Source organism: Sturnira hondurensis, unplaced genomic scaffold (genome assembly GCF_014824575.4).
Source record: "Sturnira hondurensis isolate 20B ecotype Veracruz unplaced genomic scaffold, ASM1482457v3 Scaffold0010128, whole genome shotgun sequence".
NCBI classification, from domain to species: Eukaryota; Metazoa; Chordata; class Mammalia; order Chiroptera; family Phyllostomidae; genus Sturnira; species Sturnira hondurensis.
The window spans coordinates 4,193,914-4,212,682 of record NW_028082759.1 but is presented as its reverse complement, the minus strand read 5'-3'; the positions used below and the strand labels follow the sequence as shown (position 1 = coordinate 4,212,682).

The following is an 18,769-nucleotide window of genomic DNA, read 5'->3' as shown; positions in this document are numbered from 1 at the left end:
TCCTTCCTTTAAGACATCAACTCTAGTCAAACCAAGTTCATGGGCCTTATCATTTTATTTGCCTTATTTGTAACTCTTTCCCAGAAGATTCTTAAAAATCTTTGACGTATGTGTCATGGGGATACCTGAACTTGAGTCAACTTTGGGTAGGGCAAATAGGAATTGTAGATGACATAAGACCTGAAGGAGTGCAGCTAAGCTCATGAAGGGTGCGAGCCCAGGGCTGAGGAGAAGGAGGATCTAGCAAAGAAAGGCCATTGACACACTAAGGGAATGTGAGGGAAAACGAAAGAGCAAGTAGAATAGAAGCTGCTGGTTGTCTACTCCAACATCCACTCTCCTCTTTCTCCCTAGGAGGATATTTTTAAATTACTATTTTTACTGGGGCACATTGCATCTCAGAATAAAACACTACGTGTCTCGGGCTCCTGGGTGGCCTGAAGTGGCCATCTGACTACATTCTGTACAATGAACTATAAAAAGAAATGTTTCCCCAAAATCCAGTTTGGATGGAAGTTAACACACTTGCTCGTCTGCCTTTCCTCCTGCTGCTAGCTTCCACCACAGACCTGATAGTGGAATTCTGCAGTCACCCTACACTGGGAACTGGTGCCCCTGAAGCAGAGAAGAAAGATGGAAGCTTGTAATCTGGAGCCACCAGACCATCCTGGACCTACCTTCAGGGTTCTCACACAGTAGAGAGACAGGAGCTCCTACTGTGTTTATGGGACGGTTTTATGCAACCAAAACTAACTTTGCTACAGTAGCAAAATGATACCCAGTTGCCTTTTCCCCCTTCTTCTGCACTCCTGTCAGACGGACTATTAAGCTCACTAGACTAGTACCAGCTTATACGCTCCTTCCATTTAGGCTACAGCTTCACCTTTACCCTGACTTTTCTTTTCTACATTAACCTGACACCTAGTATGTCATGGGTTACTGAATTACTATTTTTTAAAGGGAATATGTTAGCATAATACTATTAAAGTCTTTTTAAAACTGATTTTTAAAGGGCAAGTTAAAATAGAATCCTGAGCCACTAATGATTCAACAAATATTTATTAAATGCCTGCTATATGCTACACACTGAGGAAGCAAAATATACATTATACGGACAATGCCCTTAAAAAATCTTAGTCTGGTACAGATATTAAAAGACTGATCTGACAGAAATACAAAAATAGGGCTCCCAAAGTAAATAAAATGGGGTGAGTGGGTAGAGGTGGGGGTACAGGAGGCGACAACGAGGTGGATATCCCAGGCAGTCTGGGGAAGGCACCCTTGGGCTGCAATTAGCCTGTGTAACTGCGGAGGGTGTAAGGAGTAATGTGGGCTGGAAACACATTTGAGCTGCCCAATACCCCTCACTAAGGAGCCTGGATTGTATCTGTTTAGTAGCCAGAAGACAATTAAGCTCACTAGGCAAGGGATCACCAAGCAAAGGTCAGTGGTTTTTAACAATGACATGGAGAAACCGCAGGAGAGGAGGTGTATGGGGAGCTACTCCAGCAGAACAGGTGACACAGGGACAAAGGCAGCGGAGAGGTGAGAGAGGCAGCTGACTGGCTCCATACTGTCATTTCTAACTCTCAACTGCTAGTCACTGAAAAAGCAACTGTCAGGGGACAAAGGAGAGGGCAGCACTGAGACGCCCAGAAATTTCCACAGTTGGTGACACACCACTCATTAGAGGCACCGGAGACAGGAAAAGCATCTGGTGCCTTCCAGACCTAGGGTGCATGGGACCTGGAGCAAATTCACATAAAGATACGGGCAGGTGCTCCACACGCACCTCTGGCTCCTGCACCTTCTCTCCTGTAGTGTTTGCAAATGGCAAAGTGCGGACTCCAGCAACACCCAACCACCCACCTTCTCCAGGCTTGCCCCTAACAGCTGGAAGCTGATAGGAAACAGATAAACGCACACACAAAGATGTCAGTCTATGACAACAAATATCAGCCGGGCACTCAGCACTACCTTTGTTTCAAGGACATCTCTCTCTCTTGACGACTTCTGAATCCCTACCATCGACCTCCCAAATGCACACACCAACACCTTTCACCCTAAATCCGTGTAAAGGAGTGGCGACGCTCTTTCACTCCCCAAAACTGACAGCTCTCCACCTGGTGGGTTTCATCCTCTCCTGCAATGACCTCCCCTCTTCCTGCTGTATCCATTTACTCTTCTCTATAAGACCATTTCCATCAACACACAAACCCGCACTAGCAGCTTCTAATTTTAAAGAAACAAATCCCTCTTGATTTCACAATTCCCAGCCACTAGCCCCATTTCCTTGTTTTTCTTCACAGTAAAAGTCCCCCAAATGATGAAATCTCTCTTTGGCCAGTTCTTATCTCCCCCCTGTCTCTGCACCCAGCACTGGCACTGCACGGGGGCTGGTGTGTTCGCCCAGGCCACCTCTGACCTCCATGTTGCTAAATCCAAAGGTCAGGCCTCCTTTCCACTTTCCTGAATGAATGTCCCTGCGGCGCCAGACGAGCTGACCGCGCTTCCTTCTCACAGCACTGGTTAACCTCTTGGCTCTGGCAACACAAGCACGACCTCTGTGTGACTCAGCACCGCACTCTAGGCAAGCACATAAAGGGCTCTTCCTATTTGTAGGAGGAACGAGTCAGACAGAAGGATGCGCATACAAAGGGGTGCAGGTGAGCAATTCAGAAGAGTGGTCAGGACAGAACGGCTCGTTAATATCAATGAAGCACGAAGTCCAGGACTCTCTTGGAAAGACACAATAGCCTAGGGTAAGGTTTCATTCTAGAAATCAGCTCCAGTCGTTTGGCTCCTCACTTTTGATCATCTTCTGGGTAAACAATGCTCCTAAGATAGGAAGTTTTCAGGACACCACTTCTTGTGGTGATTAGATTGTACACACCAATATCTTTAAAGAACCATGCAATTACTCTTCATTCTTGATAGCTATCTCTTTAACTTGATAGTTACTTAACAGACGAAGCAGAACACTTTGGCAGTCCTGATACAGATATGTCAGTTTTTTAAAACCAATACTGATTGGGCGGGGGGGGAGGGGGGGGGCAATAAATGTAGAAAACAGTCAAGTCCAACACTGTGTGCGACTGACAGACACACAAGAAAGACGTATTTGTGCACATTTGTATATATTTCGATCCAACTCTATATTCAGTTATTCATTTATGTTTATATATGTAGACCAAGTTAAACATTTTTAAGTTAAAATAAATGTAACATTTCCATGATTCCCTGACTATTTCCATATCTGGCCAATTACATATGGGCCCCAAACACCTTCTTTAAAATAATGTGGTAACAGGTGGTAGGAGACACTGAGACAAGCAGTTCTCGTACAACTTACTGGCACTCACTCATCACCCACTAACTATAGGTCATCCCAAATATGAATAAAACAAAGTCTTCTGTTTTCCCTCGAAGAGGAGGAGGGGATTGTTTTTTCTCTTAAAGAAATAACACAACTTCTAATAGTGCTGGCTATAAAGAAACTTGTGAAAAACTTATGTATCACCTCATTTAATTCTTTTTCCCCCCATGTTTCTCTGCATGGCAGGAAGGAAGGGACCCAGGACCAACACATCATTCTTAAAACTCAGTAGGGACCCTTTCACGACAATCTGTAGTTTTTCTCCCTGTCTCTTCTTCCATAACCACTCTCTCCTCTCCATGCTTACAATCTGTGCTCCCATTGCTGAGGAGTCCCCTGCTCCTGAAGGTAAATCCTACCAGTAATGTGCAGTTTCCACAGTACTGATCCTCACGTCTCTTGACGTTTTTTGGATACATTTAATGTCCACTAAAGTTACCTGCCCTTCCGTAGCCTAATTCACCAGTGAATTATTTTTAAAATGCCATGCTGCCTTTGCCAATAATGAGTCGTGTGATTTATAACAAATTTATACTCTCTCGGGAGTGTGACTGTCTAATCCTATACAGCTCTCTTTGCGTGAAATAAGGAATATTCTTTAAATGGGCCGTCGGTCCCTCCTGCACACAGAATCATTCATCCATTGTTTCCCCCTCTCCCATTACTGTAAAAACGACCAAGTTCTCAGGGCAATCAATTAACGTATCATGTAGCACGGGCAAGCATAAAGTAGGCCTATGATTTTTAAACTCAAGTAGCTCATTGTTTGTCATGAGAATCATAATGAGAATAGTATTTCAGCCTCTCAGAACTGATTAGTTAAATGTCTTGTTTCCCCACTTACCCTCATTAAAGCTGCCAGCTCTAATTTAAAATGTGATCATCGAGAGTACCACAGCGTAATTTTCATTTTTAAATTGTGGACATATTTGGTGTCAACAGAAGAGAAGCACTAATTGCAAATGGACTCGGCCAACACGGTACAAATAAGTGATGTGCACATTTCCCCCACCCTCCTGCCAATGTTACCTGAGACCCAACTTGCCAACGCTCCGGCCAAGTTACACAGCTCTGTAAATTAGGCCTCTCATTAATGACAACATCACCAGTGCTTTCCCAACTATTTCATGCCGGAAACTGCACTTGATTCTAGATAACCTGCCCCTATTCTCATGCCTTCGTCTGGACAGCCCTCCCTCCACCCTAGTTCTGTGCCATCGCCTACGCTCTGTGCTCTGTCCAGATTTCACTTCCAACCAAGGCCTGGCGATCAAAACCATGAGTCCCACACAGAATGCACTTCCTTAAGTTAAAGCCACTCTTGGTTACCATGCACTCACTTTAAAATACCCATCCCTATCTTTGAAGGGCTTTTGCATTCTTAGCAGTGTTTGCTATATAAATGAGTTCTGTGCTGTTTCGTGACACCTGGGCAACTTTGCCTGTTTCACAGAGAACTGCCTCATCTCCCCAACCAGGTATTAAGTTGCATGACATCAGGGAGTAGACCATCTTGCTTCCTCTGCATGCAGAGACCACACAGGAAGTAGGACTTAATACAAGCCTCAATTAATGTATTAAATAACATGGACATAGGCCTCAGAACTGAACTGTACCAAACTTATTTTAGAAGGAGACAGAGTAACCTGTAAATATGAAAGGGGCCCATGAACCGTCCTAACATTTGATGGCATTTCATCAGTTTCCACGGACAGTGCTGGCCAGTTCCGAGCATAACTTCTCCTGACACTAGCTTCACGCAGATGATGGCCTACAGGTCTGGCCCCAACACAACCTTGCAGCTAGACCTGCATGTCCCTGCACCGGAAGAGCCACGCCCCCATATAGGTCTTTGTGCCTAGTCCCCCTGGCCCCCAGGTTTAATTTCCACCCTTCTCTTGGCATCTTCTAATTTCCTAGACTCTTGGCCAGCCCAGGCTTATCTTTTCCTTCAATCTGACGGCCCCTACACCCCAGTACATATCAGTAGGAAGTGAAGAGTTTGTTTACTAATTGCTGTTTGTGAAAACACAAAAAGATTTTACTATCAGAACAATAAAGATATTATTTATGATTAAATATGGTGCGCAGGACCATTTCTATTAAAAGGCCCTTTCTTGGAGGCCTCTATGATAAAACTGAGAGTCTACTCTATGATAAAACTTGAGTCTACTGAGAAAACCAGGCTGAACACTTTAATAGCAGTGATTGTTTTCCAGGATCGTGACCAAGATAAATTCAAAGAAGCATCTGAATAATAATAATGCTTTGTTAAATATCTAGTATTCTGTTTTTCTCACAGATGGATGTAAAACTGGCTTATATATTAGTAGAAAAAGATTCTAATTCCATGATTTAACATACAACTTAGGCAAACTATTTCTTCTGTAACAAATAACCCAAACAGCAAGTTGAAAGTTTAGAGAGTTTAGAAACACAGCCTATCTTTAATACCTAAATTAGAATTCTCAACTTTTCAAAGAAGCCATCAGACAAAAAAAAATAACATTCATCTAAGTTATCATACTATGACTTTACTATAAAATAGACTTTAGCATTTATATAGTTGGGCAGTTTTAGAAGTGAGAAAATTTAAAGTATGGAACAATCTTTATTGCAGTGCCTTAAATACACTGATTTAGAGCAAAGTAGAGCAATAAACATTATTAATATTGTCCTGCCCTTAGGTGGAAACAGAAATACATTAAGAAAACCATTTCCTACCCTACAACTTTATATGAGGTTATTTTCATCGATTGCTTTCCAGCCCCACTGCTATTGCGAATGACACCGTTGGAAAAATTAGGTGGGTGGGGGCCCTTCCTTACAAGACCCTTCACTACCCTCTGCCTGCCACGGACACAGCATGTCACAGCATGTGCAGCCCACAACTTGCCCACGGTAGTGACCACATTGCTCTACTCACAGGCTTGGAAAAACCCAGGGTTTACACCATTGGGATGCCAGCTCTGGCAAACGTCCCCTCTGGCCTTTTCCTAAATGAGAATCAGTAACTTTTGCTGTGTTCCTAAATTACCTTCACTATCTCCCTGCTCATGCAAAGAACCGAAATATATTTTAAATAAGACTTCAAGAAAAATATAACTAGAAATCGTACACTGCTTCGAGAATAAAAGTTGTATTTCAAATAAAGGGTTTAGCTCCATCTTAGGACAACATTACATGTAACAATATTAAAAGTGACATTATAGACACTTGTACAAATACCAATGTTTCAAAACTTGGTAAATCTAATAGAATTACAATAAAACTCATAAAAATGACATTTTCATCACTGGCATTGCTTAGAGTGGGAAGAGGGACTTGCTGTCACTGAAAGTCACACAGGCAGTCATATGCTGCGTAAATGTTCAAAATCTTGCCAAGGAATCACATTCATGTTCGAGCCACCCAAGCAAAAATATGCCACCAAAATTTATCTTTATCTAAAAAGGAAGTGAAAAATTTTCTTTAAGTAATGAAACCACAAAATGCTGACTTAGACATCAACTGAGAAATGTAATAAAGCTAACAATAACTGGAAACCAAATGACAGATTCTCTGCAGTGTGTAATACCCTTCTCACGTGATGGTATCAGGTGTCAAGACAATTTCACGAGAAGTTGTTAAAAATATGAAACTGTTATTCAAAGTACTTTGATGTGTAACTGTTAAAGGTGAATTACCTGTCAAAAGGAGTTGAAATTTTCAAGGATCAAAGCACTTATCATATGTACTGATATCCAATTTCCAGGCTAACAGGATAAACACATGGTAAATGTGGAGAATTACCTGTGAACTAGTTATTCTATAAAACCAGCAAACTATCACTGACACTTAAGCCATGTTAGTCTTTAACCAAACCTGTGTTTCCTGGACCGAGAAATAGAAATGACTCACTGATGTCAACCTTGAGCACAGTACCAGTCGAGATGCGTTCCTATTAAAACCATCTCAGCGCTATTCCTAAGGCAACATCTCCAAAGGAAACAAACAACTTGGAGAGAGCAAATGTCACCAGGTGCAACATGAAGGAATAGCCTATATATAGCACTAGCTTGTCATTCAGTCTGAAACACCATTCCTTCCTTCACCCCCTGAAAGTACTGACTTGCAAGCATTTGACAGGCAGCCAGAGAAAGAGTAACTCATGTCATCTTTTGAAATAATTAGACATAGAGTCCCAAACATGTGTTCATGAAATAGGTCTGAACTGCGAGTCCTTAGAACAACAGTTTTCTGAACATTAGGTTCCTTTCCACGAGTCGGAACAAGCTGTCATTTGACGAGCCAAGGCTGGCTGGTCGTCAGAAGAAGACCACAACGCACTCTTCGCTGTGCCAGCAGCTTGGCTGGTGGACTGACCTGGGACCACAGACCCTGCAACGAGGTGCTGCAGAAGTCACTAACCTCTGTTCTCCTTCCAATGCATCAGTCTGAAATCACATCCATTACAGCATCATTTACCCTTCATAATCATTAACTAAATTACAGAAAGCTCAAAAATGGAACATTACATTTTAAAAATGTACAAAGAGTAAGTGTTTAATATTAATGAGGCAATGCACGTACACATACATATTAACTGAAATAAGCAAGAAATTAAACTGTTTATAGAATAAGTTCTTTAGCATGTAGAGTATGTATATGTAAGACTATATGGAAAAACACTGACATATCAAAGATTGATTATCCTGGATGAGAGATTTTAAGTGATTTTTTCCTTTTCTTTATCTGATTATTTATATCATTACACTTTACATTAAAATGACATGTAATTTTTAAAATCTGCCAGTCCTTACATACGCTTTGCCTCCACCTTCTTCCAAGTTCAGAAACAGAGGTAGACGCCGTGGCCATGAAGGACCCACAGTAGGTCCTCTGTCTGAAGGAGTGGGCGAAGGTTGCTAGTCAGCCCTCCTCCCCTGGGAAACAGAACTCTGCGATTACAGGACTGTTCCACAGGGTCCCTCCAAGCTTCCCACACAAAATTCTAGGAATTCCACACCGCCAGAGTTTTCATCAGTCATAGAATGCAGGTAACGGTTTTATCCGCCTCAAAAGGTAGTTGTAAAATTCAATGATTCAGTACATATAAAGCATTTAAAGTGGGGACTGGAACAGAGAGCACCATCAAAGCCTCAGCTACTCTTCCACCACCACCATTTCCCGACTACTACAACTGCTCGCACTTCTACGGCCCCTCCTGCCACCACTCACGCGACTGTTCCCGGAACTTCTGCCACTGTAAGAATAGCCAACAAACAGGCCATTGCGCTTCCCGCCCTCGTGGGGCCGTGTTCCAAAGAGAGTAACGCCTGCCAATCTGATCTCAGAGCAGCGGCAGGGCGGGCAGGCCGGGGAATCGCACCGGAGGTTGTTTTTCAGCTGACACCATGTGCCTCTGGCTCCGCTTCGCTGCCGTTCTGGCCGCCAGCCGCTGGTCTCTGTGCTTTCTGTTGTACCACCTGGCACCACCCGAATTACCTCTCCCTCCTCACCAACTCTGACTTGTCATAATAGTTTGCTCACGTCTCTAAAATAGATTCTTAACCTGTCCTTGACCCACTCAGAATTGTTTACCAAGAATATATTTTCATAGTAGGCTAGGTTATATACAGATAAGGGAAGGAGGGGGGAGACGGAAAGCACTAGTCTTTAGTAGACTTAGCCCATTTACATAAAATGTGTAATTAGTAATTTTAAAGAAAGATATTTAATTGGTTAAAATTGTTTTAATCTTTAGTCAAGATAAAGGTATTTATTTGTGAAAAATACACAACTGGGAAAAAAAAAACCAACCACTAGAACTTAGTGGCTGATACCCTCAGTCTGGGACCCAAGCACAGACAGCCACTTTGGTTGCAGATGAGGCCCAACTCTCTTTGGCTCTAGCTGATTGGAACTGGGACGCATCGGCCCCAAGCCAAGCCAATCAGACTGCAGCCTGAAGAATCCAAAGAAAAGCCACAGGCACTAGAGTCAAATGGTGTAAACATTAGGGACATAAGGTCATAAATCAACAGTTGGCACATACAAGCCAAAGTCACAGGGAGAAAGACATTAATAGCCTCAGAGAGCGGGAAGCCAATCCAGAGACAGATGCAAAAATGAGAGGCCATATGGTCCTGAGAGGCAGAAAAGTCAACGACAGTTCCTGACTTTCCGTTTTCCAGTCCCAAGTGGTCTCAATGAACTTTCTTTTCCTCTCTATAGATGTTTACGAGATTGCCTGCTACAGAGGCAGATTTTATTCCCAATGAATAAATGTGTCCTAAATTATGTGTCCTGGACATGTGCGTGTGACAAATGGACACGTCACCAGCATGCCTTTTGTTCCGGCCCTTTGTTAAAGAGACTGGAGCAGTGTTTATAACGTTAAACATCCCTTTCTTAGAGATTTATGTATCGGCACCCCAAGGCATGGCTTTGCTTTATGTCAGAAGAGGAACTGGGAAGGGAAAGGAATTCTGCAGAAGGATTTCAAATTCCACGGATAAGCTATTAGGGAAAGTCCGTACCATACCTGCTTCTTGGGAGAAACATGGATTCCTTAATGAACACAGAACCAGAAAGAAGGATGTACCAGCAGGTCCCAATATCATCAGGACTGAAAAGAAAATGACATCAGATGATTATCTATGACAGCAATATAAAAAAAATCAAAACAGATGCAGCAAAAAGTACAGAACCCATGTTACTTTCAGAATCATAAAGTACAATGAAATAGCATAAAACCTGTCCACAAAAACACCATTGGAATCATTTTTTTACATTTTCTTGTCCCTCAAATAAGCTAGATATATTCAGTATATTTAAATATTTTAAATGTTCATAGACATACAGCACTTAGCATTTCTAGTTTTATTTTTTAGCTTAACTTTTTGACCTGAAAATATGTACCACGGTTGCCTCAGAAAACAGGAAACAAGACGCGGTAAAGGCACTGAGACCTGGCCTCGCAACCCTTCCCCCCCTGGAGTACCAGCTCCCGCATCTCCCCTCCACACTGCCGGGACAGCCTTTCAGAACTTCTTTACACAGGTGCGCACGGAAATAAACACATATTCCCATCCCCTCCACCATCTTTTTTTCCTTTTTACAGAAAAGACAGCACACTCTACAGTATTCTTTTCTTTGTGCTAAATCTAAGCGATCTTTCATCAGCATGCACCACATTTGATAGAAACAACCCCTTACTCGGTCACCTGAGTTGTTTCTAATCATATGCAATTATCTTTTGAAAAATAAAAACTACAACTGTAACCAGTAACTAGAAGTACACTTGTTGGTCCAAAGGGCACACACACTGGAATTCGGATAAACACTGTCTAGTACCCTCCACAGGTGGTTAACAACTTATATGCCCACCTGCTTCCCTATAGCCTTACTAATCTAGTTTGTTCCATTTTTAGCAGTTTGAAACAACACACATTTATTATCTACGAAGGGTAGCTAACATAACAGATGACTTTCTTATTTTTTAAATTGTACCTTTTAATTTAAGTTTACACTTAATATTATTACTTTTATTAGCTGCAGGTGTACAGCAGAGAGGTCGGAGGCTTGTGCTGTAGATCATATAACTTGCAAAGTGTCCCCCCGATATTCCCCATACGCACCTGCTGCCATACACAGTTATGATAATATCACTGACCAGACTTCCTACGCTGTGCCACATCTATTTAACAAATATTTAACGATTTTCTGATGAGGGCTGCTCCAGTTCCTTAGAGCATTTCAGGGAACCACAGAAAAGACCCTTGAGGGGTCCCTGAAGGGGCTATATTCTGATGGGATAACACAGATAATAAATAATAAACTGGAGAAACGTAAATCGGGGCTCCAGAGGGAAAAGTAGCACAGGGGAAGGGAAAAGGGGGTGGGGTGGGGCCGTTTTCAGTGGGTGGTCAGGACACACTCTCTGAGAAGAGTACCTTTGGGCAGAGGAGAGGAGCTAGCAAACAGGGTCCCAAAGGAACCAGCATTCCAGGCAAAGGACAGGCGGGTCTCCAGTGCCGGCTGGGCAGTGCAGGCTGGCACTGCCCAGCGAGGAGGCCAGTGTGGGCGGCTGAAGCAGACTGGGTGAGGGGCGAGCCACAGGGGGGCATGGGGCTTCCCACCACAGAGGGTTTTAATCAAACTTTTGAGGTTTTGCCAATTCGCTTGATAAAAATGACATCGAATCCAAAGGTCCTTCTGACTTTGATTAAATTTGGCCTTAAATCCTAGCTCTGGAAATTGTATCTACCTACCTATCTCTCTCTCTCCCCCTCTCTCTCTATGTAGAGAGATCTATATATCTATCTACATAAATCTCTCTATATATCTATATAGGTAGAGATATACATACAGGGTGAGGCAAAAGCAGGTTTACAGTTGCTCGTATGGAAAATAATTCGATAATGAATCAATAATAATACAGGAATAACCTGTGCCATGCACTCACAACCACACACCTCCTGCCTGCCGTGCACACATGCCTCGGATACCCAGCCTTCCTCCCTGATGAAGCACCAGAGACCTGACTCGTGGTCACACCCGCTGGACCTCTGGCAGACTAAAGGTCAACATCCTGACCTAAATTACGCTTCAGCCTCTGAGCCCGAGCCCCACCCCCCCGGGAGCTGGGGGGTGGGGGGGACACACAATCCCAGAAAGCCACACAGACACCGCAGAGCTGCCCTCCAGACCTAAACAAATGCTTTATTCACACGCTCACCTCACCTCTGACCAAGCAGCTCCAAACCCCGAACCCCGAAGCCCCAAACCCCGAACCCACAGCCTTTGTGGTTTTTGTCCCAGACCATCTGTCGCGTCCACGCCCTGGGGAAGTTCGGGTTTTTGAGCATTAGCTTCCGTTCTCCTCGATGACACCCCTCATCAACAAAACAGCCAGTCCCTCCACTACGGCTCCCAGTTTCCAGTGCCGGGCTCTGCCTGCGCTGGGTGGACGAACCCTTTCTGTTCGGTAATGATAGTGTAGGTTTACTTTCCATTTCTTTTTCCTATTAGTATAAGAGCACCTTTTCTTCTTATTTTCATGAGTCATACCTATTTATTTTCCTGGGAAACCGGTGTGTAATTTCTAGCCGATTTTCTATGAAGGCATGTAATTCTTTTCCTACCTGGAAGCACTTAGGAAAATGGGTCTTTGGAAAACATGAGTGCCATTTCCCCCCGTGTGAGGCTTCCGCTGTGACTTTGTCTATTGCGCTTTTTGCCATGGGTAAGTTATTTTTATTTTATAGAGTTAAGTTTAGCAACAGGCTCGGTTACTACTAAAATAAAACAAAAAGCCAAGCTCAGGAATGGCTTAACCAAGGTGGCTGGCACGGCGGCGCCACAGACTGGAGACCCAGGCCCTCGCCACTGTGCGGCCCTGCTGCCCCGCTTGCGGCTCACGGCTGGTATCCTAAGGTGGCAGCAAAAGGCGCACCACCCTGTCCACCTTCTCACAGGAAGAAGGGGTGGAAAGGAAGTACAGAGCGCGCCCCATTACCTTTAAAAATTTTTTAATGTTTTTCTCCTTTAAATTACCACTGCGTTCCTTTTAAGAGCACAACGTGGAAGCTGCACACGACACTCCCCGTGATCCGAGAGAATCACAGGTAAGCGAGGCGTTGTGTCTTTGGCAACCCCTGCCAAGTCTTCGCCTCTTATTTTGCAAATAGACTCCAAATATTTCCAATGGGCACTCGCTTCTACATACAATTCTAAATAACGACGTTGTTTAAAACACCAATCACTAACACCTAATCGTTTTTGTTTTGCCATCTGCTTCTAAAGCAAGTCAGCAGCTGGTCACCATTTCTCCTGAGTCCATTCTTCACCGATCACACAACTACTTTAGGCCTCAAGAAAACATTTTTTAAAACTGTCAAATGAGAGTGTAGTTCCAATGAAGCCATAATAGTAAAATGACTTCTAAATGCAAATGCAAAGTACTTCAAAAAGAATGTGATTCTTTCTCCCAAGGTTTTAATCATTAGCTTTTGCCATCAATCATTTACCTAGTTTTGGGGGGGTGAACACCGTCTTTCTTAATAAAAGATGACAGCATTATTATTAATTCTGATTTATGTCAAGTGAGAATGTGTTTTGCTGGATGCAAGACAGTTTAAATTGTTGCAAATAAGTAAGACAGTGAAATAAAAAAAGAAAATGAATTATTTTATAGACTTATCTTAACCCGCACTTACAACGGTCCCTTTATCAGCAAAGGATGGATGGTCAGTGGAAGTAAGATCTAGAAAACTAGAAGTGAAGGTGGGTTTCCATTTACTACGGGGCCTTGGGGGGCACTGGAGCTGCTGTAAGGGTTAAATGACCGATGCTCCTTAAAGGCAAATAATAGCCTGGCTGGTGTAGCTCAGTGGATTGAGTGCAGGCCTGGGAACCAGAGGGTCCCAGGTTTGATTCCCAGTCAGGGCACGTGTTTGGGTTGCAGGCCAGGTCCCCAGTGGGGGCCACATGAGAGGCAAACACACACTGATGTTTCTCTCCCTTTCTTTCTCCCTCCCCCCCTCTAAAAATAAACAAATAAATCTTTTCTTTAAAAAGCAAATAATAATTATTCGACAGTTTTTTCCCCATCATGTTAAAAAAGCACAGTAAGTGCCATTAAGGCCTAGATTGCCTGTGACACAGAGAACAGAACACTCACTCGCAGTCACTGCATGTTTTGTCCACTCTGAAGGTGAAATCAGTCAGGACGAAATCAAGGTCCGCCTAGTAAATGAGCTTTCCCGGCACTGACCATTAACTGTCCGTGAGGTAAAAGGCAACCCAGAGTGGACAGAACACTGTGATGGCCAAAGTTCTGGTGCCCTGGACGCTCGCCGACCACCCTGTCATTAGGGCTGACTTTTCATCTCAGGAAAATCCCGGGACGGATTTAATGAAGTCAAGACACTGCTCCTCTCGGTATCTCCCCCTTAGTATAGCCATTTACCCGATGGATGATGGTTTCTCTCCTCTTTCCAAACAATTCACACGTTAACAGAGCTATAGTGGCCTGAGTAGACATCTGTGGACAATGACCACCCAATCAACATTCCATTCAATTTAGAGAGCATTTTCTGTAAGATCATCATCATTTCTGTATTACTGAGTTGTCTCTTAAAAGAGTCAAGCTTTACAAACGCTTGTGAGAACGAAGAACATCAAAAACCATCTTACTTTAAAGATGTTCTGGAATAGCAGCATACCAGGAAAATCCTCCTCCCCTCCCCCATCCTCCTCACCCCCACCCCGGGACCCCGTGTTCGATGTTGGTCCTGAGAAGTCCGTGCTGTGACAGGCCACCACCAGATCTGCTTCACTTGGTCTCGGCCGTCCAGGAGGCTCTCCTGACTTTATTAGAAACCACTGCGCCGAGCGTATTCACGATCGGTGATGCCCCAGGCGGCATCTCAGTGTGGGCCACAGCCCTACTCCCCTTCAAGGCACAAACGCCCCCTCCCACAGTGCGGCTGTTACCTGAGGGGGTTTACAGCAGTTTTATCCGTGCGACATGATGACGATTCGGGTTTCTTTTTTAAAAGGAAAGATGAAAATGAAAGTTCTAAGGACAGTACTTGGCAGCAAGGCCAACACCAAGCTTCTCTACACTCGGAGGGTAAGCCGAATGAATCGGAGACCCTGCCTGCAGGCACCGGCAAGGAAACTGGCTAACAAAGGACTCGTCGTAATAATAGTTATTATTGTCATCATTATCTAGGAATAAGGCTGAGAGTTTACTCTGCCCAGTGGTTCTCAAGCTTTAATGTGCATATTCATTATCTACGAGGAGAACTACAAATGCACGGTCCCAGGGTCTCCCCCCACCCCCACCCCACCCCGCCCCCACGTTTCCGATCATTTCGTCCATTACAACACCTTTTAAACAAGCAGCCCACGTGACTCTTAAGCATGGGCTTATCAAGTCTAAAAAACCATGAGAAAAACTGTCTCAATATCAAACCTCAAACAGAAACAAACAGCAGAAAAAGAAAGGCCGGCTCTGTCACTCTGGTATGCAATCAGCTGCCTGTGTTGAATGCACCAATATTACTCTCATTTTTCTCAAACTAATTTTCTTATGTTTTAAAATCATGAGCTGTGGAGTCTCTTCACTGGTTGTTGAAATGGCAAAAGCTCAATCTTGGAATAACCCTGACTGAGCATTTCTAAATAATCACCAGTAATAAGCAGAAAAGACAAGCCTAAAGATTAAATAAGTACACATGGCAAACACCGACAACTTTTTGACCAAGGTAAGAACCACAAGGGACAACTGATGTGATTCCAATCCACCCCACGCTACAGTGAGAAAACGAAAGTCATAAAAGCCCGCAGGCATGAAAAGGCAAAAGATTCCTGTTTTTTTTTATTGCCATCAACAGGGAGGAAACGAATACGGCCAAAGAAAACAAAATATAAACAGACCCTCACAAAATGATCATCTTCCGGAATGATGAGAGAGAGAAGGACTCTGAGGCGATCAGGAATGTGTGTTCCCGTCGCCCATCACTCCACGTCTACACGACTGGCAGGTTTAGACTTGAAATAATGGGGAAGAGGCAAGCAGACAGCTCATCCCACTCTTTTCCCACATGACTTCTTTCTACTCCTCAACACTAACCCGCAACTGCTGGCTCGCTGCTGCCCTGACGTCCCTTCCCCACACTGCCCATCTGCCCGGGACGTCTGCCTCTCCCCACCGCCCAAGTCACGTCATGCCTTAGGGCAGCCATTTTCAAATGGTGTGCCAACAGGAATTATTAAAACAGGCAATGCCTGACTATTTAGTCAGGGGCACTGACCTCTTTTCCCTTAGACTGTCAAATAAAAAAATGACATAACAGCTAATACAACAACAGCCATCCATCCATCCAGTGTGCATGAATCAAAATTACACTTTTTTGGGGGGTCAGATAAGCAAAAAAAATATTTTGGGTGTGCCACAGGATTTTAGTGATCAGTTTGTGCATGCCATGAGATGCAAGGTTCCAGCCCAAGGATCCTTAGCAGGACACAGCCCAAAGCCTTTGGCTTAGCACGGAAGGTGAGCTACATGTTGCCGTGCGAAGAGCAAAGGTTTGGGAACACGTGTTCTCCCATGCTGGTGGTGTGATCCTGGTGAAGTTAAATTCTGAGATGCTAGTTCCTCGGCTGTGAAATGGGGTAGCATACCTTCTTCACAAGGACACTTGACTTAATGAAATAATATGTACGGGTACTTTGCTTCCCAAGTACACAAAAGTTACAAGTTCTCTTCACCTATTTTCCTCCCTGAAAGGGCCAATCTACAACTTTGCTTTCTGCTCCAATCCCCAGTACAGGCTACGCTGCAAACTTTACCCTGTTCAGCTATGCTCTACTTTTTTCCCCCTCTCCTATGCCTTAGGGACTTTGAATAAACCTGCTGTTCCCGCTCCTAAATAATACGTTTTGTCTGATAAAACTTATTGCTCATCCTTTGAATTCTAGGTTAACTAACATGTCCTCTTCGAAGTGTGTTAGTATCTTGGGTTCTCAGGGCACTTTACACATGCTCATATTAAGCAGTTGCCAGAGTTCATAATTATTTATTTTAGGAGTCTCCCTTCATTAGCTTTGAAACTCCCCTAACTCATCAGTAGCTCCAACATATACCCTATATAATGCCTAATTGGTGCTTAGCTTTTTCTTAATAAAAGAATTAATGACTGAATAGACACCAACTCAGATACAGTATTAAAGTGGCTGAAAAGTCAAAGACCTGAGTTTTAATTTACTAGTAAGTGGAAAAATAAAGCCAGGCTTAAAGGACTACCATAGTAATATCCTACAAGTCCACAAGGTGGCGATGTCTCCCCATGAAAGAGCTCTGTATGCTGCTCCACCGTCCCTTCTGATAAAGCAAGATGGTAATACAAGTGATCAAGTTATAAATTGATAAGGGTGTTGAAAAAATAATAAGCCAATAAATCAAAAGAAACTGATTAAGTCAGCAAAGGTGATTATTAGAGGGCAAAAAAAGTAACATAAAAAAGCTACTTTATCCACCTCTCAATGCAACGAGAAAACTTAACAGGGGTCCAATCAGCCAAAAAGGCTGTTTATGGCAACGAAGATACAGGGGCTGCGAAGAAAGACCTGTGACAAAATGGGAGGACTGTTCCCATAAGCAGCCTCAGGTGACCCCTGAAAATGGTTCGCTATTCACTTGACCCAGAAAACCCCACAAAATCATGCAAGTTAAGAGGTACAAATCACGTTCACACTTGTGAAACGGCCCGGGCCATCAAGGGTACACATACCCAAAAAGCCACCAACCAAGTGTCTGAAGGATGTCTCTTTACAGAAGCAACGTGTCCCACTGCGTTGCTACAACAGAGGAGTTGGTAGGTGTGCCGGGGGCCAGACAGCGACAAACGGGCTGGGGTCAGGGCCCGAAACAGTGCTGGGACTTTGCTGCACGTGCTTAGAAGTGCAGAGTGAGGCTGACCTTAAGGGTTTAGGTGCAGACTGAGCACATCTCCAACACTGAAAGTGCGTTCTGGGATTACTGTTCCCATTCTACAGGTGAGAAAAAGGAGGTGCAAGGGTAGATCAAAAGAGTGTTTTATTTACCTGGTGAAGTTATTTAAAACCATAGACTTGGAAGTCACAAGCATACAAACATAACAAGGAAAGGGAATAATCATCTCTTGGCCATAAAAACCACAGCCTTACAGTCTTTGATATTCTGACTATGCTATGTTCTCTAACCTCGAGGGAAAACGGGCACAGACAAGTCATCTCCCCCATGAGGTAACAGCAACAGGTCCCAAAAAGAGGGGTGGTGTGAAGTTATCACAGGTTTACATACACCACAAATACAAGGGTTCTTTAATTTTCAATGGCGCAACAAACACAAATTAGCAAGAGTAGAGACATGTTTGTTCAAGGATCACAGAAGAAAATGCTACAATCACCTTTCATAACAAGACGGGCCAAATACCAAGAGTCTGACTGAGTTCTTCTACAATTAGTCCCTGGTTTTGGGGGCTTATGAGGTCACGACCAGCTGAATATCCACAGACTCTTCACTGTGTACTGACATGGCACCTGATTCTAACTAGTCAAAAATGACCAGTTGCTACAATCAACTCTTGCTACAAACTCTAGCCCAAGCGCCTTCGATCTAGGATCGCCCAAAACACGGCTCTGCATTCCCACACAACTCGCATGCACCGCCTGACCTGTGGGCACATGTTTAAGGATACAGAAATACACCGTCGGTGTAAGTGGATCATAAACAAAAACTGTCAGGGAGGCAGGACAGTGCAGGTGGGTTTCAGTTGCCACCAGACCCCCACTGGGGAGGCAGCAGTCAGGAAAGACAACAAGCTTATCCCAACACGTGTATAAGCATTATCGCTTTCT

At 43.7% G+C, this 18,769-nt stretch overlaps 1 protein-coding gene across 8 annotated transcripts in view; it reads right to left on the bottom strand.

Moving 5' to 3' along the window:
* Window positions 1-18,769, bottom strand: part of RAPGEF2 (Rap guanine nucleotide exchange factor 2) — a 219,966-nt gene that overhangs the window by 124,568 nt on the left and 76,629 nt on the right. For all 8 annotated transcript variants that reach the window (XM_037058302.1, XM_037058305.1, XM_037058307.1 and 5 more), the window contains exon 4: window positions 9,903-9,986. In XM_037058302.1, coding sequence (XP_036914197.1) covers window positions 9,903-9,986 — 84 coding nt within the window. The remainder of the gene's footprint in view (window positions 1-9,902; window positions 9,987-18,769) is intronic.